General features: G+C 46.7%; 1 protein-coding gene across 3 annotated transcripts in view; it reads right to left on the bottom strand.

Moving 5' to 3' along the window:
* The window catches only part of PLXNA4 (plexin A4), a 469295-nt gene that overhangs the window by 5735 nt on the left and 440330 nt on the right, over positions 1 to 23230 (bottom strand). For 2 of the 3 annotated variants that reach the window (XM_061467955.1, XM_061467956.1), the window contains exons 26-30: positions 23007 to 23110; positions 19865 to 19964; positions 17204 to 17394; positions 13626 to 13795; positions 10546 to 10758 (exon numbers count right to left, since the gene is read on the bottom strand). In XM_061467955.1, coding sequence (XP_061323939.1) covers positions 10546 to 10758; positions 13626 to 13795; positions 17204 to 17394; positions 19865 to 19964; positions 23007 to 23110 — 778 coding nt within the window. Of the gene's footprint in view, positions 1 to 8463; positions 8914 to 10545; positions 10759 to 13625; positions 13796 to 17203; positions 17395 to 19864; positions 19965 to 23006; positions 23111 to 23230 lie in introns of those variants that run through there. The other variant, XM_061467957.1, reaches the window with a different exon arrangement.

Below are 23230 nucleotides of genomic sequence, written 5' to 3'. Positions count from 1 at the left end.
AGCCACCAACAATAAAGAGAATCATAGAATCATCATATAATAGAAATAGAATGGTTTGAGTTGGAAAGGTCCAGTTCCAGCACCCTGCCATGGGCAGGGGCACCCAAAGCGGCACCACTTAGGACTCACAGGGTTTCTTGGTGCATCAATGGTGTATGTGGTCATGCTCTTCTTTTACAGCAAGGGAGATGACTGTTGTACTCACTCAACCCTGTGTTGTATTCACTCAAACCTATTCTGGGACTGCAGTCCCAAAGAGCATCCTGTAAACCTTATACATGCCATTCAAAGCAGTAGGCAGTAACTATTCATGCTGTGTTCCTTTGTCAGGCCTTCAAGGACTTTTGAGCCCCTCCTCTTGTCCCACAGAGAAGTTCCACTGATCTTGCTGCCCATTGAGAGCTCAGAATTTCACACCAGTAGACAAATAAACCTGTTGCATGCTTGCTTGCACTATTCACACTAGTTCACCTCCATCCACTGCTAACATCATCCACCTCCCATACTGAATCCAGTCTATCCCAACAACTTGTCTGCCGCTCAGCATCAACCTTTTGCCCCAGATTTTAAGCTGTCAGTTTGAGGCAACAGGATTCAACATCCCCATCCCTACTCTGACTGGGGAAAAACTCCTTTCGTTAGGAGTCAATGCCATTCCCCTTAGCTCAAGAAGACCCCTTAAGATAAGAGGATCCCTTAAGATCATGAGGATCAAGAGGATAAAGAGATCCTACAAAACCATTGTGCATCAGGTTTCATCAGCAGAGTAATATCTCTTTAAGGAAGTTGCTATTTCCCATGATGTCCTTTGTCCCCCCCGGGTAAGACAGGTCTTGGAGGACAAGGTTTGCAGAAGGTAATCAGTCACTGTCACTCGCAGCTGTACTCTGCTGTCAACTGGTTAATTAGACACCATCATTTACATTTTTAATTTCTGCAACTTGACATTTTGTGCACAAAGAAAAAAAAAAAAAGAAAGAAAGAAAAAAAAAAAAAAGAAGAACACCCCCCCCCCCCCATAGCTGCAGCAATCCATAATTAGGAGGCAGAGGGGACAGGGAGCCAAAATTGCTGACAGGTGCCCTGTAAACAGCACTGAGACACCCGCTGAGATGGAGGCTGGTTTTCGCTGCAAATAGGACACTGAAGTGCTCGATGATAAAGATCCTTCAGAGAGACAAGTGGGAAAACACTCACTGTCACACAGTGGGACAAGCAGCTGCTGAGTCTCTGATGTAAAGAACGAAGCACAAGTGCGCAGGGAGGAAATCCCTCCACACCAGAAGGCTCTGGTTTTGGTCATTCACTCCCATACTGATTTATTGCGATGGGTTGTGTCAGTTGTTATCCTGGTTTTGCAGCGGAGTGTGGTGTAACCCTTGAGAGATAAAGGCATAGAAGACAGAGGTGCTTATCCCTTAATTTTTTCCTGCCTGCCTGCTTCCAAAGCTAGGCTCTGGCTCATCATAAAAACTCATGCAAACCTTATTAAGTCTGCTGTAACTTCCAGTATGCACAACATGACTGTCCCTGGAGGCCTAGCATCTTATCTTCTGGGCTTAGGACCATCAAAAAGTCCTAATTGAACTCAGTCCTGTGGCCTAAATATTGCCCATTCCATCATCACTCATCACTGAGTGGTCTGGGCTTGATTTTGCTTTACACTCTGCCTAACCCTCAATCCCCAAGTGGATCTGAACAGTTGTCTATGAGCAAAGCAGGCATCCAGAAATCCTGTGAGGACTTGTCCTGCAGAACTACATCCAAGAGAAGGTGGTGATCAGGATGAATAAGTATTTCTAGCCCTTTGCTGCCCTCAGGAACACTCAAATAGGTCACAGCATCAGCAGCTGGACAAAGTCATACGCATGTCAGGAACCAGTGGCATCCATGACAGTGCTATTGCTGATTCCTCAGATGTAAAGCACATTGCTGGGAAACAAGGAGTTTTATGGCCAAAAAGCAAAGTGTGCCTTGGCACCCAAAGGAAACTACATCCGTGTGCAACCAGCACAGTTCATAGGCCTGTGGGGAGAAACAGCCTGCAATGCAGTGAAATGCACTGATTTATGGTACTTGAGAAGAGCCCATGGAGAAGAGCCCAGATTCTCATGAATATTGCATAGGTACTCTCCTGCTGGGTGAAATGAAAAGTGAAGGGGATTACATCATAGCAAAAAAGAATGAGGCCAGTGGAGGAAAGCAGAGTTCCTGTGTTGTATTTGCTGGTCTGGCTCTGACAACCTGTTGAAATTCGCCTTTTCCTCTCTGGTACAACCAGTCATTAAATGGTGGCAGGAGAGTGGTTATAGGGCTAGGGTGCTTTCAAGAACTGAAACACAAGACATATCATCTGCTTCTCCAAGTGTGTCCTGTCTCCTTTTCACCTTATAGCAATGCTCTCCTAAGTCACTCACAAGGGCCTGAAAGCTCCTCAGTCCCTTTCCAGCCCCACAGAGATATTTTCCCAGCAGAAAAACACTCCCATGACTCATCTGAACAACAAAAAGCACTACATAATGCTCCTTAGAGCGAAGGAAGGATGCAGGAATCTGAGTTTCAGGGTTTGGAGGTCTATCCACTCACAACAGACTCTCAAGCTGTGCTCTCGCTATTCTGGGTTCATGGGCCATTACCCACCACTGTACCAAAGCATCTTGGTCTCACTTGGACTCAATTCCCTGGGCATCACACACCTGAGCAGTCATTTCCTATTAGGACAGCAAACCAAGGCATTGTGGAAGTGTGTTCCAGGGATAAAATATAAGAAAAAGAAGGGGGAAAAACCACATAAAACAATCAAACCTAGCTGCTGGTATAAGGAGAAGACATATAATATTCTTCCATCAGAACCCTGCTATGGCCAAATGACTTATTTATACTGAAGTATTTCTAATGAAGCCATCACTGTGCTATCTAAAGAAATGATGAATGTGTATATTAAATCATCTTAGGAGGGAGATGACAACATCCCTGCTGTGTCTTTATTTGCCTTCTATATAAGCACCGATCCTCAGAGGTACTTAGGGCCTCTCTTCCATTTGCATACCCCAAATGCTTTCAAACCCACTGTGAAGCTGTCACCAAAGCCCAGAGGGCTTTACATTCTCACTGCCAGCATTTGCAAGGCTGCCTGTGTGCTACTTCCCTTCTCAATTACACCATAGATAAGCTGCAAGGCAATTCAGGGGGAGATGCTCTTTCACCACACTGATCCTGTGAGAAGAGGGCCACCAGATCTCACTTGAGACATGGACAGAACTTGGATTCACACTTCCACAGTTACAGAGGCTGAATGAGGCACAAGGAGGCTGGGAACACAAGACTAAGCCAGGTTCCCTCTAAATGAGACAGGTAGCAGGGTACATGCAGCAAATCCATTTTATCTTGCCTCCAAAGGTTCCAAACTGGGAGTCCAAAGTGGAAGATGATGGCTACTTGGTCAGATGTGCACCATTTGCTGGTCTGGTGCTGTAGGTTTGTTACTTCTTCTGTACTGCAGCTTTGATTACTTCCAGTGGGTCCTTTCCCAGCTGTCTCCAGAAGATTCTTGGATGCATACCAAAAGATCCTGCCTTATGTGCTCGAGTTTCCCCTTGAGTTTCCAGGAGGAGCCTGAGATCTTACCTTAAGGCTGTTCATTCTCTCATGTGTCAAGAAATACATTCATTAGACTTCAGAGGCAATAAAAACCCTGGGAAACGTGAGTAAATCCATCACTCAGCAACTCAGATGGAGGATGTGAGGATTATTCCTTAGGATGTGACTTCACAGGTATCATTAGCACAGCAACTCACCCCAGCCTGGCTTGAATGGGAGAGCACATGAGAGCTCATCCCCTGACACTGTTGTATGGTAAAGGAGTTTAGATGGGACAGTGTCTAGTAGTGCTTCCTCTTTTTCTCAAAAGATAACTCTTCATAATCCTTTCACATCCTCCTCTTCACTTGGGTTGCCTTTGCTTGGTGTTGTTTTGTTTCCTAAGGTAAGCAATAGAACAGTGACCTGGGAATACACTTACTCTGGCTAAACAAGCCAGGGATAAATGCTTCTGCCTCCTGTACCAAACAGGAAAACATAGAATCATAGAATAATAGAATGGTTTGGGTTGGAAAGGATCTTAAGATCATCCGGTTCCAAAGCCCTGCCGTGGGCAGGGATGCCTCACAGTAGACCATGTCACCCAAGACTCTTTCCAACCTGGCCTTGAACACCAACAGGGATGGAGCATTTACCAGTTCTCTGGGCACCCTGTGCCAGCACCTCACCACCCTCACAGGGAAGAATTTCTTCCTTATACCTAACCTGAACTTCCCGTTTCAGTTTGAACCCATCACCCCTTGTCCTGTCACTACAGTCCCTAATGAAGAGTCCCTCCCCAGCATCCCTATAGGCCCCCTTCAGATACTGGAAGGCTGCTCTGAGGTCTCCACGCAGCTTCTCTTCTCCAGGCTCAACAGCCCCAACTTCCTCAGCCTGTCTTCATACAGGAGGTGCTCCAGCCCCTGATCATCCTCGTGGCCCTTCTCTGGACTTGTTCCAACAGTTCCGTGTCCTTTTTATGTTGAGGACACCAGAACTGCACACAATGCTCCAGGTGAGGTCTCACAGGAGAAGAGCAAAGGGGCAGGATCACCTCCTTCGACCTGCTGGTCACGCTCCTTTTGATGCAGCCCAGGATACGGTTGCTTTCTGGGCTCAAGCACACACTGAAGCCGGCTCATGTTCAGTTTCTCATCCACCAACACCTCCAAGTCCTTCTCTGAAGGGATGCTCTGAATGCTCTTTAGCGGAGCTGTCTCACAAGAATGACTGTGCCTGCTGCCACTCAGCAACTCATTAACTCATCAGAAGAGAAAAGCCACGTTGCCAGTGCTTCCTCTGCAGTCTGAAATATTCCAGCACTGCTGTGGTTTAGGCAGCTTAGCACGGAGCTAATTGCCTTCCAAAAGATCTTTTTGTCATGGCTGTTGTGCCGTCGCTGGGTTGGGACTGCACTCATTAATAATCATTTTAGCATATGAAAAGCTTGTAACGAATCCATGTGCTGCAGACGGCAGTCACAATTACAGCAATAACATAATTAGCGTTACGCAATAGCCGGCTGTATCCGGACCAGTGAAGGAGGAAGAGATGCATAAAAGGGATGTGGGGGACTACTATAGCAGAGAAGGGCTGAAGGAAAGCTTGGGAGCAGCCCTGTGGCAAGCTCTTTATGGGATGAAGTCTGGCAATGCAAGGACAGGCGGTCAGCTCTTCTATTGGCACGGCATGGCAGTATTGTACTCCTGGCAGGCATCTGAGCTGCAGTTTGTGGTTTTGCTGAAGGTACTGGGGCACTGGCACAGGGTGCCCAGAGAAGCTGTGGCTGCCCCATCCCTGGCAGTGTTCAAGGCCAGGTTGGACACAGGGGCTTGGAGCAAGCTGCTCTAGTGGAAGTGGCTCTGCCTGTGGCAGGGGTGGAACTGAGTGGGCTTTAGGGTCTCGTCCAACCCAAACCAGTGTGGGATTCTGTGATTCAGCTACAGGCAGCTGCAAGACTCTGTTAGCCCAGACAACAGAGATTCAAGGCCAGGCTGTTGGACACTGAATGTTGGCAGTAATAGCATGACAGCTAAGCAAAGGCTACAAGCCCCAAAGTTAGGCGAAGACCTGCTCTTCCAGAGATTTGCCTTGCAGTGATTGAGGGAATGATTCTGTCTGTGTATGCATCCCCTACTAAGGATAATGATTTTATTTTGCATGTGCATGGCTTTTCCTGCTGCTGTTCCTGTTCGTCTCAGAATAAAAGGTAAAGGATGGGCGGACAGTGCTGAGTAAATGGCTGAAGAGTGAATTGGTGCACAGGCAGTTTCTCTGGGAGAAGAAACCATCCAGCATCGTCTCAGTGCAGAAGATACGTGGGCCTGAGGCTGTATCCTCTGGGTAGAGACACATTTTCATCCCTGCTGAAAACTTCACTAGTAAGAACAGCATGTTACTGAGATGAGAAAACATTGGGAGCTTTTTGGAGACTCAAAGTGAAGAATGACAAATAGTCTTCAGATAACACCAAAAGCTGCAGCAGAGAGGGAACGAGCTGTACCCACTGCCCCCGGGCATGCAATGAGGTGGCAAGGGCTTTAATTACAGCCAGGGAGACTTTGTCTGGCCATCAGGGAAAACACTCTGATGGGAAGGACAAGGAAGTGCAGGAAGGGACTGCCTGAGGAGAGCAGAGGCTCCGTTGCTGGAGGCCTTTAAGAAAGGGGTAGACAAGTATCTGGCAGGAAGACTGTAGACAGAGCTGATCCTGTCCTGGGGCAGGAGCTGCTTGGGTTGACCTCCTGAGGCCCTTTCCAGCACTGCTTTTTATTATCTCTACTGACAACACCCCCCCTAGCTTGACCCTTGGTTTGCTGAACCTTGAGCTTCTTTCTCACAGGGAAGGGAGACACAGAAAACCGCATGTTTTAAAGCAGAGCCAGGATCTGCACCTGCCATTTCATGCTCTCTTTTAAAGCCCTCGGAATCATTCCAGCGTTTCTGTTGAAAACCTCAATGTGTACTGTTAGGGTACATGCAGCTTGTAATCTTTATTGTACTAAACTAGACCAATGTGTCCTTCTTTCCAAAGCTCAGCTGCAAAGCGTCCAACAGATACCACAGGCACTGCACTGGAAGAGACCATCTATTGACTACACAGTCCAAAAACCACAGGCTGACAAGCTATGTAGGTTAGATCCCGAATGGGTACAGACCATCTATTTTGTGTACTCCAAACACACTCTCATAACATTTTCTAACAGATTAAGACCTTGGCGTCTACAGTTTAATGCCTTTCAGAGATTCTCCATGAAAGGAAATAGATCACGGACCCAGGGCCTGGGTACCAACGGCTAGGTCAGGTAGCGTTTCTACCCAGGTTAATGTAATAAACTGCAGATGTTCTAATTTTGAATCCCACAGATCACATCACTTTAAACCTCTTTTAGTCCCAAACGTGGCAAACCTATTTTGAAAGGTCTTCATTGGAAGGTTCTCAGGGTGTTAACGAATACTTGCAATGTCTCCATTGACTTTCAGGTTTTCTTTGAGGGGCTATTTTTAATGCGTAATAAGCATCCAAAAGGAGACCAAGTCTCTGCAGGGTTGAGAAAAAAGCACCCGTTCCTCTCCTTGAAGCACTGCAGGTATTTTGGGCACCAATGTGCAAAGGAAAAACTCTTTGGCTTCTGCTTTTTGTGCTCTGCCCCTTTTCAGTCTCCCACATCCCCGACTCCATGCCAGGCTTTGGTAGGGAAACAGCGTATTGATTGTGATGCAGGCAATTAAATGGTGTTAATGAAGTTCAAACAAGTGTTATCATAAGCTTGGCAGCATGGAGAGAAATGAAAGGTCAGCCACAGCCCTTTGTCATCTTTTCAGTGTGGCGTTGAATGCTAATGAGACAGTCCAATTAGAACAGGCTCCCCTTTGTATTGCTTGGGGATTGCATCAAATGCTCCCAAGTTCTCCAGATTTCTAGGCTCAAAGGGGACATTTGAAGTAAACTTGAAAAGATGCAGATCTGAGGCTGCTCTAATGTAAATTTAGCAAAGCCTATGGAGTTTTACTAACCGAAGTCAGATGAGAATCTGGTCTACCGTTCCCATTCTTTTCCTCTTTTTTTTTCAATAGCCTCATATAATGATAATTGAAAAGCCTCCACTTTGTTTTAGAACTATAGCCTGACTCTTCATGCCTTCAACAAAAGCCAAATATCCTGTCCCTGTTTCCTGGGTTAATTCTCCTGCCTCAGTCAGGCCTCATCTTCTGCCCCAGGAAATCCAAGTTGTGGCTGCACTTCCATACTTTTAACCGGTGTGTTTCCCCAGTGAAAGAGCCCTGGGGGTGTAATTTGAATGCTGAACCTGGTTTTGCACAGAAGGCAGGATTTCTCAGAGGTCTTGTTTCAGCAGGCAGCCCACCTCTCCTTCCAATAGCGTTAAAAAGCACTGTTAAAATCAAACTCCCAGTTGACTACTATGTAGATGTAGACCATTGGTCAGGCCAGAATCTGCAGCTATTCCCTTTCCAATGTACATTCACAATCTAAGGAGCAGGAAAACCAACCTTTGACTGGAGGAATGTACCTTCACCCATGCCTGCTTCTTATGGCATTATGCTTGTGCTGAGTTTTACAAGTCCCAAAGGTACACTCCACGCTAAGAAACCAGCAGTGGCAAAGGGCTGGAGTAACCCAGCTGAGCTACCATTGCAACAGACCTGTTAGAAGTCAGAAGTCTGTCTTTATTCCAGAGTGCCTTCAAGTTGGATTACAATCTACCACTGCCTAATTGCCCTCTTATAGTTTCACCTCCATCAAAGAAGTTCATTTGATTTCAGGTTCTTCTGATTTACTCAACCACTTCTTAAACTCCCTGACTGAAGATCTTTTTATCTTATGATTTGCTCTTTGAAGAAGTCTAGTGGTCTTGAAGGATGCCATCTCCAGCTGATACTGACTACAGAAATAGCTCCAACCAGCACTGGAAGCCTTTGGATTTGGAATAACTCCCTCGAAGTAGAGATGCAGAATGGAGAAAAGGAATTCATTAACTCAGGCTTGAACTGAATTTATATTTTATTCATTCTTGATGTGTTTTTTCCTTTGATCTACCACAGCATCCAGGTGCCACTGCCTTGAGTCAGTGGAACTGACACACAAGAACATAGGCAGGGCAGAAACTCAAACCATATTCCAAACCTCACATCCTCCCCTTGGGCTTTGGTGCAAGCTGTCAGGTATCAGTGCAGATAACAACCCAGCACAAGCTGGGGACAGAAATCCAGTGCTGTTTACTCACAGCAGGAGGTGTTATGTACCTCATTTGCAAATCCAGTTGTTTGGGAAAACTTCCAGGGAAATGCATCCTCTATTGCTGAAGATCACTGGACAAAGGGGATTTAGCTCCCAAAAGTCACAAAGTGAAATCAATACCGGAAAAATAAAATGGAAACTGCAGCCATTTGTTCATCCAGAAAGAAACCCTGTTTCCCACCTACGTACCTCGGTTTGTCACCCAGATGTACCATCTCCAAAGATAAAAATCAACAGGGTTCACATGTAAAACAAAGTATTTGTCCACAGAAACCAACCACCCACTGCACACAAGGCTGCTAAAGCATCACTAGAGTATGACTTTGTACTGCTGGTGCAAGCTTGATTTCTAAATGAATCTCAGACATCTCTTTTCCCCCACCCAGCTCAACCCAGCAATCAACCTCAGAACATACTAAGAAACTTGGACACAGTACCAGAAGTAGGTCATAATTAAGCAAGGTATTAAGAGCCTTACAGGTTGCCTAGAAACAACGTTTTCAGAGGTGTTTAACCACCTCTAAAAATAATTGTCCAGCCAAATCAGAGAGCAATGGGAGCATCAGTGTAAAAATGTCACCTCATGCTGAGTAGGGGACAGAGCTCTTTGATCAACCATGCTCTCCTTTCACAAGGTAAGAGAAAATCAGTCCCACCAAAGGAAATACAGTGGTTGACAGCAGTGTCCTGCAGTAGCAGAGGTCTCACATAACCTGCATGACATGGCATCAATAGACAGCGCCTGCTAACTCATCCAGACAAGTCATTGCTTTAAACTGATGGCATTGCACAGGAATGATCTGTTAGACAAACCCATCTTGCTATTTACAGCGTAGTAATCATTCTCCATCTGTGCAGTTCCCAAACCTGTCAATAACACCAAGTAAAGTGTGGCATATTGGAAAACAAAGCACAGATCAACTCCTGCAAGGCTTGCTCCAGCAGACAGGCTCCTGCTGAATGGAGTGCAAGATGTGCTAGCCACTTGTCCTGCGGGAAATCATAGACAAACTGAAGCCCCTACGTGCTGCAGGAATAGTTGTTTTGGTTGTACTCCCCCTAGAGAAGCTTTGGCAGGCACTGACCTTCAGTGCAGTAGATTGAACAGAACATTGAGCTGTAGCTACAGGTCTTGCAGATGTGGATTAAATGCTTGGAAAGACCTCTGACCTTTCAGAAAATACCTGCAGAGCTTCATGCACCAGGTTGTCAATCTTACGGCATCTCTTCCAAAGCACAGAAGAGCTGTCAAGGAAATATACTGGGCTTGGAATAAGGAGAGATAATTCTATGACCCTTGGGATCTAGACAGCGTGAAGACTGTCACAACGATGCTAAGAACAACAATCTACTTCTGGTCTGTGTGGAAAGACTTAGAAGTAAATGCATTTCACAGGGCTCAAAGGCATCACCTGTCCTTCCTTCCTCCCTCCCTCTATCTCTTCTCTACAGTTTCTCCTCAAGAGAAACAATGACAACAAACACCTTCAGTTCACACCTCTAATTAAATTTCCATCTCTGCTGCAAGGGTCATGGGAATAAAAGGCTAACAGCAAGCTTTCTACTTAGGCAATAACCAAAGAGAAAACGCCCAGAAGCAGCTACCAAAAGCAATACTTACGATGCCTCCTACCTCCATCCATGAAGCAGGGCCTCATTGCACCACTTGCTTATGGCATTCCTGTTCCTAGAGCTAAACTCACCTTTCCACCCAGTTCTTGTAGCTGGGGATGTCCTTGGCGTAGAGAAGCTTGTTGGAGGGTGAGTCTTTGCCCAGCCGGTGCTCTGAGGTTGAACAGGAGTCCATGAAAGTCTGAGCCACTACAGAGAGGCAGGCATCTGTGATGCTGTTCTTGTGGATGTCAAAGACGAACTGTGGGTTCTTGATCATGTTCACCCAGAACCGTAATGGCAGGCTGTGTGAGAGGTGGGAGAGGTGAGTCAGTCAGTGCATGGTTCACAGGCTTTGTTATGCGTGGTTGCAATGGTGAATGGTAGGTGGGAATCAAATGTCATGGTGTGGAGATAAGGATTCTGGGATAAGCTCTGATATACAATATATTCCTCCCCTACGGAACTGTGAGGATCGCAATGGAGTCACCTTGGGGTGGCTTTTGTCCCTGTTATCCTTAGAAATCACTTTGTCAGTCTTAATGCCAGCTTACTGCAGTTTCATATAAATTAATGGGGTTGTTGTTGAGGTAATGAAAATTACTCCTAGATTCTCTACAATAGGTTGTAATGTAAAGATGCACTTGTTGGCTGCTTCATCAAACACTGGATCTGCAAAACTTAGGGTGAACTTCTGTCTTTGGGAGACTTAGCTTTTAGCCCTCACAGCAACCCCATGGGAAAGCAGGTAATAGAGCTCCCAAGTTGAGACTAGGAGTGTTAATGGTATGCACTCTGTGCTGTGGACACTGTGTACTATCACACTCCACAGCTTAAGTCCAAGTCCAGATATGATCCCAGCATGAGGCAGTCATTAAGTGATAGGGAAAACCCTGTTGCCTCAAGTCAAGAAAGGAACTGGGAAATAAGTACTGCAACCTTTGAAATGAAAATGTATCTGCCCTAACCAAGGAAATGTTATTCCAATTGCAATCCAAAGCCTTATTTTCCCTCCTTTTTCTCAAAAAAGCAGTTCATTTGTAGGGGATACCCCGAGGTATCTACCTCCAGCCTCTGCCTCGAGCCTTTTTGTCAGGGCACATGAATTCATATGATCATGGCCTAGGAAATGAGATGTGTCACTGATCAGAGTGAAACTCTTCTCTGACTGACAGGTAGATTGTTAAGTCTACCTTCAGGGGCTGCACTTTCCCAAGAGGAAGTTATTTTTCAGCTTAACAAATCCACCTGATGCTCAGGCTAAGCTCCCCAGTTCCTCAGTTCCTTCCCTTTGCTCCTTGCCCCCCCGTGTTCTCAGCACCATAAAGAATTCATCTCCAAGTATGATACATGTTGGGTAACAGCAGGCAGTTTAACATGTCTTGACAGAGGGATGACACCACATTTTCCTTCCTAAACCACTGTGTGTTCTCCTGAGCCAGCAAAATCACAGAAGGAATGTAAGGAAAGCCTCACACAGGTAATCCCATCAGCCAAACTCAGAGATGGGAGATGCTGGCAAAGAGCTGATGGAGTCAAGGTGGGGGGGAACATTTCAGGCTGGGGATGGAGGTATCAGTTGGGGCTGTTCAGCCTGGAGAACAGAAGCTGCATGGAGACCTCAGAGCAGCTTCCAGTGTCTGAAGGGGGCCTAAAAGAATGCTGGAGAGGGACTCTAGTGATTGGATAAGGGGTGATGGGTTCAAACTGAAACAGAGGCAGTTCAGGTTAGGTATAAGGTAGAAGTTCTTTCCTGTGAGGATGGTGAAGCACTGGCACAGATTGCTTAAAGTGGTGAATCCTCCATCCCTGGCAGTGTTCAAGGCCAGGTTGGATGGAGTCTTGGGCAACATGGTGTCCCTGCCCATAGCAGGGCTTGGAACTGGATGATCTTAAAGTCCTTTCCAACCCAAACCATTCTGTGATTCTATGATCTGTTGGGGGATGAGTAGATGAATGAACCATGCAGAACCTCTGCAGGTGTTTGGATGGCAAACACAGCAGTGAGGTCAAGCAGAGAGTGCATGTATGCGTGTATGGACACGGAGGGGGCTGAGAGGGATGAAGTCCCTAGCTGGGAATAATGAAGCCCATGATGTGACTTTGAGTTAATTTAATCTGATTGAACAGATTTCTTCACACTGCCCCTTTTCCCTCATACACACACACACTGCCTTTCCCTCCCTCCCCTTAAATAAACCTCCTGCTCATTTAGTCTGAGTGGCTGCAATCAGGCTCAGATTAGTGCTGCAGATAATGTTAATAATATGCTAATGTTTCATTAGTTGAAAGCCTCTTTGGTGCATGGGGTTTCTTTTTTTATGTCACTGCGCTGGGATGATCTGCCATCAGCATGGCTGGTAAAAGTTAAAAATGCATGAGTTGGGAGCCCCACGGCTCTCCTCTGCTGTTCCTTTTATAGTCCCTGTATTTGCACAGGAGAAGGGGAGGGAGCCATTCCCCAGGGGACTCTTTCCAACACAGAGACTCAGCAGAGAGGAGCTGCAGAGATCTTTTCTCCCCATTGATCCTGGCTTTTCCAGGCTGTCCCATTGCATGTATGAAGAGAGGCTGCTGCCTGGCAGCTAGAGCAGGGGGCTGATGTCAGACTGTCACTTGCTCACATCCAGCTCCAGAGCCTTTAAGCGCTTAGTACCATTTGAGATGCTCTCCTGGCTTCCAGCTGCCAGCCCAGGAGGGTATAAGTCTCCTGTGGATGCTCCACATCCCCTGTGGATGTCTGGGATACCTTAATATAGATATTGCCCTTGTGTAGGCAAACACTGCAGCTCAAGCATCCCACTGACTATAGTTCGAATTCCAACACTTAGTCTAGATGAAGACAGTGGTGCAAAATCCTCTCCCATCCTTCCCTAGGTATTCCTATGGGTCTGTTAGATTTTCTCCATAAGGTCCCACATAAATACTGCCATTCCCATGTAATCCAGGCCAAGCAGGGACCTGTTTAGAAAAGCATTTGATCCTTGAGAGCATCCTTTAGATTCTAGGGTCTTCTGACTTCCCCATCAGCTTGGGAAGACTAAGCCTGGTGCTCTGAACCCTATACCAGGCTCCTCAGCTCCCGCAGCAACCACATTCCAAACCACATGTCCCTCTACTCTCCTTCCAGTCCAGAATGAGGTGCTGAGCTATACTGGGATGTCTCACTCACCAATTGCTCTTCCAGGTGTGCCGCACGTGGGGGTCATGGATGTTATGCTTGTCAGCCTGCTCATCCAGAAAGTCAAACATGTATTTGATAGCCAGGGGGAGCGCACTGCCACGGTGAGCAGTGCTGAAGATGGTCTCAAAGAGGTCGTCTACAAACTTCTGGAGGGTGCCCTGTTAGGAGAAGGAAGGGAAAAAGAACGTGAGATGCCAAGTGGGAAGAGGATGTTGAATTCTGGTACCCCACTGGAAACAGAGCGTGTGTGTGGATCAGGCCCAGAAAGTGTGATTGAAAAGTGGGAGCTGTCTAATACCTGTCAAATGTGGCATGAGTTGGAAATTCCAATACAGATGTCCTTAAGCAGGCACGTGCATCTTCACAATGTCTGCTACTTCTGCTTAGCAGCCAGATGTAGTAGTTCAAGTTGCTACCTGTACTCTGCTGAGCTGTGGTAGATACCTTGCCTTATCTCAGGTCTATGGTGATGGAGAGGCCTTGATTTGTTTCCTCTCCTCTGCATCCCATCCTCAATTGCTTTAGTGCATGCATGAGACAAAATCTGGCCACTTTATATACTGGCTTTCTTCCAAGGCTAATTCTGAAGCTGGGAATAAAAGTCAGATGTCTGTAGAGCAGAGCAGAAGGTGTCATTGAGAGAAATGGGACAAGAGTACCTGGCGAGAGATGGCTGGTTTATATGTGAGTAGTATAATAAATAACACAAACTTCATCTTAAGCCCAAGAAGCCTCCTCATTTTTTAATACCCATTGGCATTGGAGTGAGGCAAACTATAGAAGCAATGAGCTCTGCAGACCTCAGTAAAGTCCACTGCAGAGACTGCAGAGGTATTATGCTCCTCTGCAAGAAGGATCCCTATGGTGGAGGACACCTGAACAAGCTGCTGAGGACTGCTGACTATTAGCAAGAAGCTGGAATACCAGAAGGTAACTGGGTTTGGACAAGGGGGAAGTTGAGGGTCTGTGTTAACCACATGAGCTGCAGTCTTAGTCGGGGTGGGGGAACCAGGCTTGGCAGCCTTTCCCTGCTGAATGTGGAGCTCTAGCCCATTCTTGAACCTCTGCTCCACCACCAGTGCTTCATAAGCATTTACATATGAACAAACCATAAAATAACTGCAAAACACCCAGAAATCAATCAAATCCCCAGCAAACAATAGGCAAGATTTCCTGTTCTCAAAAATAAAACCTTCCCTTTTCTCTGCAGGCCCAGGAAAAAAGAATTCTCCTTACAAGAAACAAAGCACCAGGTTCCACCACAGCAGCTCAAGTTTACACAGCACTAACAAATACTCCATTAGAAAGCCAGTGTCTCTTGCTGATTCCCCACTTGATTTATTCTCTGGGAAGCAACCAGAGGTACCTTTTGCTGGTGTGAACTCCTGCAGGGCAACTAAAGCCCTGCAGCACATGTCTGACTCAGAAAGGGCCTCCAAAGGGGAAACCTTGTTGGTCTGACACGGAAGAGCTGCCCTTAGGTTCAGTTTCTGGAGGGAATTAGCTCTTTACATGCTCACCCACACAAACACAAAGAAAGCCTCTGAGGCTTTTAGGCGAGAGACTCTGGGTCTCTGAGGTCAGGGATTTACCAGAATAAAAATCATTGTCGGTTTAACTAAGTATTCCCTGGGATTGCATTACCAGCAATTGCTCTCTTCCCTCTTTCCCTCCCTCAAATGGTCATGATGAGACAGGAAAATTGCTCAGCCCAAGAGAGGATACAATAAACCCTCAGCCTTTCCACTGTCTCTGTTGTTGTGCCTGTTTCACAGCTGCTTTCCTGCCATCTCCACAAAAACATCTTAACCAAATCCCCCCCCCCCCCCCCCCCCAAGTGTTGAGTTTGTGATCCGGAAAGCAAAAGTGATTCAGTGGTGGGGTAAGGGCTGCATCCCCAGACAGTGTAAATCAGCACGGTCCAGTGCCTGCTGGTTTCCACCAGCTGGGGCCTGAGCCCTGGGGAGCACCATTTGCTTTTATGTTGTGCAGCTTGATGCCAGGGAGATGGGCATGTACCAGGCACTTAATCTCCAAATCCTATTGCAATGAAGACAGACTGAGTGAGACTGCAGGGAGAGTCAGACATCAGAGGCGAAATGAGGAATAAATGTGCAGGTAAAACTGTACGATAGGGCTTAGGCATGTGATGGAGATGGGGAAACTCAGATAGAGATTGCATGGGCACATGAAATTGGGTTTGTGCCCTGACAAGAAATGATGACAGTCAAAACTTGAGAGAAGGGAGAAGATTGGGCTGTTTGATCACTGCTTGGTTTAACCCTGTTCAGAACAGGGTGAGATAACACCGTGATCAGGCACACCTGAGCCACAGCTGCCCTGCAGTTTCCACTTGTGGGATGCATTGAGGTAACTACTACGTTAGAGAGATTTGGGCACAGAGATGTTTTGTGCTGTAAGAGGACAGCAGAACTTCACAGGGAGTCTGTCTCTGATTACACTGCCTTCCTCCTGACCTGCCCTAGTCCCTGCTTTAGTGCAAAAGAAGGCTGTTGCCTCTTCATTAATGCAGGCTTCTATAAGGAGACCAATACTCACAAGGTGGAATCATAGAATCCCAGACTGGTTTGGGTTGGAAGGGACCTTAAAGCTCATCCAGTTCCAACCCCTGCCACGGGCAGGGACACCTTCCACTAGAGCAGCTTGCTCCAAGCCCCTGTGTCCAACCTGGCCTTGAACACTGCCAGGGATGGGGCAGCCACAGCTTCTCTGGGCACCCTGTGCCAGCGCCTCAGCACCCTCACAGGGAAGAGCTTCTTCTAATACCTAATCTAAAAGAGCAAATACATGTAAACTCGGCCAACCACTTTTGCCTACACTCTCATAGACCCCTTAGAGGTGAGTCAGGTGGAGGATAGTCTTGGGCAGAGATGGAAGAAGGTGAAAAGGCCTGAGATCTTTTGTCGATCCCAAAGCAAGCCAGTTGCAGCAACAACTGGCCATCCCCTTCCTAGGGAAGGGACAGTGTGGTGCTGAATGGCAGTGAGTTATTTTTGGGCAGGCAGTTGCACCCATGTAGAAGGCCGTTTTCCATCATTTTGGAGACTGTGGATTGAGCAGATGGGATCTTACCAACTTCCAATGTTGTCTTTATCCTCTCTGCAAAGACTTGCCATGGTCCAGCTCTGATGTGTGAGATGTGTCAGGAGATTCTGTTCAGGATGTCCCTGCTCTGCCTCTACCAGAGTTAAGCTGTATTTTCTCTTTGGAGACCCTGGGTTTTCCATGTTGCAGTGGGGATGAGCATTTGACTCTGCTTTCTCTCCTTGGAGCTGGCTATCTATTAGTTCCATCATGGTCAGTTTAATCCCCTGCCAATTCATTAGCACAAGGATCTTTACAGGCCGAAGGAAAGGTGAGGAATAAGGGTTTATGCCACAAAACTACTACATGAAGCACTCCTCTTGCTCTATTTTCCTTCTGCTCTTCTCTTTTTATTCCCCTTCAGCATCCGTTGAGCAGCCTCTCATTTCTCACAGGCAAGAATTTCCACTGCAGCCTTTAAAACAACATTTCCCACCCTCTTCCCTGCCCTCCCCATTTACCTTGGTGGCAAGAAGTCTCGTCAAGTAGATCTCAGAAACCATCTTGCTGCCCCGGTCACCCTCTTTTTGGTCACCGTGTTCATGGTTCTTCACCAAGTGCCACATCTTGACTCCACTCTCAAGGTCAGGGGTAATCATGGGTGTGCGGGAACGGAGGCTGTCTGGGCTGCCTGTGTACCGGATCATGTTTTCTGCAAGGAGAAACGCACATGTGTCAGCCCTAGTAGCACCAGAATTGGGATTAACAGGTTCCACCAAGGAAATATGTTGATGACATGCCACATAGTAGAAGGTTTCCATCAGACAGGCAAGAAGAGGACTTCTTCTGTCTGGGTTTGGTAGGAGGTGCCTCTCCCATTCAGTATATGGAGTGGATGCTCATACACATGTTGCTGTGGGGCTGAGACAGTCACAGCTGGTGAGTGATTTGGAGACCTGAACTAACATCTCACCCTGGGGAGATGCTAGTTCAGGTCTCCAAAGTGGGAAAGCTGTATCTAGTACAGCAATGTCCCTGTTCTCACAAGCTCTGCATTTCCATTATAGTATTAAATACATTTTCACCAACCAATTCATAACATTAGGCAACAGGGGGGTGTCTCCTGGTGCAGTTATAATATGAGATGGAGAAGTCCCCCAAGCAGCTGTATGGGCCATGCTTAATTATTATCAAAGCTTTATCTTATGACTGATTTGCTGAGCAAAGACAAGGGATGTCAGCCAAGCCAGATGTGATATAAGTGTCTACGCTATTACATTAAGCAAGGCTCAAACACTTACTTTCAATTGCCTGTGCTCTTATCACACTTCCTGGTGAAGCTTTGACCTCGGACAACCAGGACTATAAGTGTCAGACACTGCCCAGGACTTGGTCAGGGGATAGTACCAGGCACTCACAGTAACCAGTATGGCTAAATACCACTTGGTTTACCAAGTGCTTTTCCAGTGGTATAAACACCACTTGTTCTACCAAGTGCTTAGTGGTATGGACAATAGCTATACCATGCTATGCTGATTGGCATTATGGCCAGAAAACAGGCCATGGACTTTATGCATAGTAATATTGATGTAGCTAACGTGACCTGTTGCATAGCTCCCCATACCCAGACTTAGTAGGAGCTACCTCCACTCCCTCCTTTGGCATTAGAGCAATCCATAACTTCTACATAACCATAAATCCAAATCCACCCTCTTCACTCCTTGCTCCAAAATCTTGTGTTGACAGGAAGAAAACCAGAACCTCAGGTAGACTCATACAAATTTCCTCTCCAAGGACACCTTTAGCCTCCAAATTTTATCTCCCTTTGCCTCTGGGTGATGGCACGGAGCATTTCCTTCTCCCTGATCTTCCAGCAATGCTGCAGGTAGAGTCTTTCCCAACCATAATTAACAGAAGAGTATTGCACCTTCCTGGAGCAAGATCTGAATCAGTCTCATTAATGCATTACCAATCTCTCCATACTAATTATCAGATGGAATATCCTTTTTCCTCTCTGGATCCTGTTTTCTTAATTGCAATTAACAATCACTTCTGACCCACTGCATCTTCTCCTCCCCCTGCACTCTTCCGCACTCTTCCCCACTCCCTCCTCCTGAAGAATCAAATGGCAGAAGAATTAAGGAAATCCAAGAGAAATTACCCCCCCTCAGGTCTTCCTTTTGAAAGGTCACCGTGTCTTTCAGTAATTGCAACAGCATGGCAAAAAGGATGAATATTAATAAGGTCTGGTGGACTGCTTATGTCCTTGGAGGAAGAGGAAGGGGGCTCCTCTGGACATTGAGTAGCCATGCTTTTCCTCAGGCTAAAGGGAGTAAGGAGGATTGGAGGTGCTTTCATAAATTAAATGGTAATAATAAAGTGATATGACAGCTCCACGCAGGTTGGAGGGTGGTTTTGCAGAACTGTGGTTGCATATTAAGAGACATTTTGCTTTGCCATCTGGTATCACCATGTGAGACACATCCCGGCTGGAATTCTAGCACAGGGGAGAAAGGTGTGCGATGGTGTGGGTGAGACTCAGGTCTCTGTCTCTACAGAAGAATTTCTACCTGTTCTGTATTTCACAGCTGCTTCATTCTCAGTTATCTCATGGGTAAAACGGGAACAACAACCCACTGCCTTGATATATTGTGATATAAGACTTCAGTAAGCCATTTTTTATTATTATTCCAGGTGGGATTCCCTTGGGACACACCACACCCACACTGAGATACAACTGTAGAAAGGCTATGTCCTATGTAGATTGTTGTTCATCTGTGTCACGTATTCATCTTCAAAACAGGCCATGCTCCAAGGGCTCTACCCGCTAGAACTGAGCCCATAGTGTGCTATGTTTCTCTCTTGCCCCTCCCTATGGAAAGTCTAAGAGTGAGATTCAGTGACCCAGAACGTAGACAGATAACTACATAGGCTCCTCGTTTCTTTAATGAGGGAGGAGAAGCGTCCCCAAGAGCAATCCAAACACTTTGACTAACAGCTTGGATCAGATGCTGAAGTTTTAGAAGGCAAAGTCCTCTCCTTCTGCTATTCTCAAGCAACTTTATCGACTAGTCATCTGCCTGTCATTCTCTCTGCTGGTGCTCAGTGTCTTGTAACCACCATGATGTTTGGGATCTCTTGTCCAGTGCTCTTTCAAGCTGTATCAGCACACAAATCCTTACCATACTTGCTGGCTGATGTCCGAGAGACTGTGGAGTTGTTGACTGCATTGTAGGCAGTGACTTGCTTGGAGACTAAAGCTACCACAGATCCATCTGGCACCTGTAGAGAAATAGGGACTTTGACAGCAAGCTTCTGAAAACTGGCTGAGGAGCATGCTGAGGACAGCAGGAATTCAAACAGCAGGAACTGAGCAGTAAATCAGTGCCACCATAGGCAGGACAGTAGCTTTGGCCCAAAGTTTTAAATGCTTTCTTCAGGGTGTCTACCAACAAAAAAAAAAGGAACAAAATCTCCTGTTACACCACCTAGAAGCCTGTACTTGGGCAATAGGACAAGTGATGACAAAGAAGACTCTGCTCCATTCAGGCCCTGATTTAAAGCCCAGTGATGACAGAGTGAGTCCCTGCATTAACCTCAGTAAAGCAGACAGTAGGTTCTTCACAAGGATCATGGGAAGAATAAAATCATCTGAGCTGTTTCAAACACCAAGAATGGGCTGTCCCATATGGGATGATAAAACTGATGTGTAATTCTCTATGTCTTCCACCTCGGTTGCAGGCAGAGGCACCTAGCTCAGAAATGGAGATCTACATTTCCCACTTTGACTGATCATGTCAACCTCTGAGTGCACAGTGACAAATGCACTGCTGGACTGAAGTGACTAACAGGGCTTCCTTCTTTTTGCTGTATCAAAGGGTCTCAGACAGTGCAATGTTGTCATCATGGAGGCAGAGCCCCTGGGTCAGAAACCTCCTCAGCGGAGATGGAGCAGAGCCAGTGCTGTGGCCCGTGCCAGCCGCTCACCCCCAGCATCCATTCTCCTGTCTTATAAGGGAGCAGCCTGCAAAGACTCTATGTCCTCCTCCTGTCCTTTAAAATGAAACCCCAGCAGGCTGAGGTGGACCTTCCACCCTTCTATCTTACACAGGACATTCCCTCCCTATGGCTGTATGGGACCTCCTCCTATGATCAGGCATTGGAACAGGCTGATGAGGAACGGCTGAGGGACCTGGGGGGTTCAGTGTGGAGAAGAGAAGGCTCAGGGGGGACCTGATGGCTCCCTCCAACTGCCTGAGAGGAGGATGGAGCCAGGAGGGGCTGGGCTCTGCTCCCAAGGAACAAGGGATGGGACAAGAGGAAACGGCCTCAAGCTGCACCAGGGCAGGTTTAGATGGAGCTGAGGAACAATTCCTTGCCCAGAGGGTGCTCAGGCATTGGAACAGGCTGCCCAGGGCAGGGCTGCAGTCACCGTCCCTGCAAGTGTTCACACAGCGTGGAGACGAGGCCTCAGTGCCATGGGTTAGTGGTGGCCTTGGCAGTGCTGGGGTAAGGTTGGACTGGATGAGCTTAAAGGGCTTTTCCAACCTGTCTGATTCTATGATTCTATTATGGGACAGTGTTTGAACACACAACCGAGTCTCCTGAAACCAGCCAGACTTTCCATTTCTACAGCTAGGCAATTCATGTGGGTCCTGTATGAGAAATGTTAACAAGGCAGTGGCTCAGTGGAGTCGTATCAGGAATATCTGTGATAAATAAGACATCATAAAAAGGAGATTGGTGAAAAAAAAAAACCCTGTGCTAACAACATGGAACTCTTGTCTGTGTAATAATAATAATTAGCACTTGCAAAGATTTCTTCATCTTCAAAGCACTGCAGAGGCTAATTAAATAGCCCCTCAGCAATCAGGGATGGCAGTTATTGCCTCTTTGTAGTTTGAACCCCACACTACTGATAGGGAAACTGAGGCAAGAGGAAGATCAGTGTCTGTCCTAGCATGCTCCATATCTGCCCTCAGGACAGCCAGGAAAAGCAATATAGAAGTCAATACCCTAGCAGCTAAGGACCTGTTCTGTCCCAGCTCATCCATACAGCTCGGAGCTTGTTGCCTGAAGAGAACTGGAAAAAGCATGGAAGGGAAAGAAAATCATGCCTGGTTTGCTGGTGAAACAAAGTAGAAAGAATCCCTGTTCCCCCTGGAAAACAGCGTTTGGGGTCAGCCAGCAATGCTGTAGTCAATCTGAAGTGAAAAGTTTTGTTCCCTTTTGAAATCATTGCTTGCTGCCTCCTTAGGTCAGCCCTTAAAGAGAAAACCAATCTTATTATGGCATATGGATTGCTGAGGATTGAGGAAATGACACAATTGTCAGCATTGGATTAAAATTAATGAGGTGCCTTTTTCTTGGTCTGTTTTTTTTTGGCAAGGAGAGGAGGAATAGGGGGAGCTTTTGACCAAAACCCCATTATTCATTAGATCTACCACTTGTGTAAGATATTTTTGGACATCTTTAGCCCTCTCTTATGGTTCTGAAGGGAGTCTTCATCAGGGACTGTAGTGATAGGACAAGGGGTGATGGGTTCAAACTAAACCAGGGGAAGTTCAGGTTAGATCTAAGGAAGAAGTTCTTTACTGTGAGGGTGCTGAGGCACTGGCACAAGGTGCCCAAAAAAGTGGTGAATGCTCCATCCCTGGCAGTGGTCAAGGCCAGGTTGGACAGAGCCTTGGATGACATGGTGTGTGGTGTCCCTGCCCATGCCAGGGGGTTGGAACTGTACGATCTTAAGGTCCTTTCCAATCTTAACTATTCTATGATTCTGTGATTCTATGCAGACACAAAGGGAAGCCCAATCCTAAGGCAAGACACATAGACCAGGGCAAGGTCAGTGACAACTCCACTGCACCATGGGCTCCAGTCATGCTGCTTTCTTCCTCCTTCTAGACACTACACCTCCTTCCCTTCCATTTTTCTCTCTTCCATCCTTCTGAACTCTGCCAGCATTACATGGCCTGTGATGCACTGGAAAAAGGGGGACGGAAGAGCTTGAGTTCTGTTTGTCTGCATGAGAAATGTTAACTCGTGTTGTCCTCATGACAACATCTCCTCTTCACATCCTTCACTCACCAGGGATGCTCCTCCTTTGAGACAGAGAGCTTTTTCTTCCCTTAGGGCTATCTCTAACGTTGTGAAGGGTAATTACTACAGGGTCAGTGGAGCAGGACAGATGTACTCAATGCAGGAGCCCTGCCCGGTTATTGCCCATTCAACCACTGTTTATCTCTGCATCTTAGACAATAATGCTTTGCCCTTCTTTCAATATTCTTAGAGAATCTACTTTCCATCCATCTTTCTCATGGTTACCTGATAGTGTGCCAGTGTGTTGAGTCTCTTCCAGTCATTCTCTATCTTGGTTGTGATGTCTTCATCCTGAAGGATCATCCTTGCCCCGCTTGCTTGCCGCCACTCTGAAAGGAGAACAGGGACATTGAACTCTGGTGTGCAAAGCCCCTGTGATAGGGGATGGAGCCCTGGTCATCCCTGTGCCCATGTAAACACACGTGAAGGCTGCATGTAGCAGTATGTCA

Source organism: Pezoporus flaviventris, unplaced genomic scaffold (genome assembly GCF_033815535.1).
Source record: "Pezoporus flaviventris isolate CSIRO_AGI_PZ_B2104156 unplaced genomic scaffold, CSIRO_AGI_Pfla_v1 ptg000046l, whole genome shotgun sequence".
Lineage (NCBI taxonomy): Eukaryota > Metazoa > Chordata > Aves > Psittaciformes > Psittacidae > Pezoporus > Pezoporus flaviventris.
Note: the sequence above shows the minus strand (reverse complement) of the source record. Positions and strands in the feature narration are given on the sequence as shown.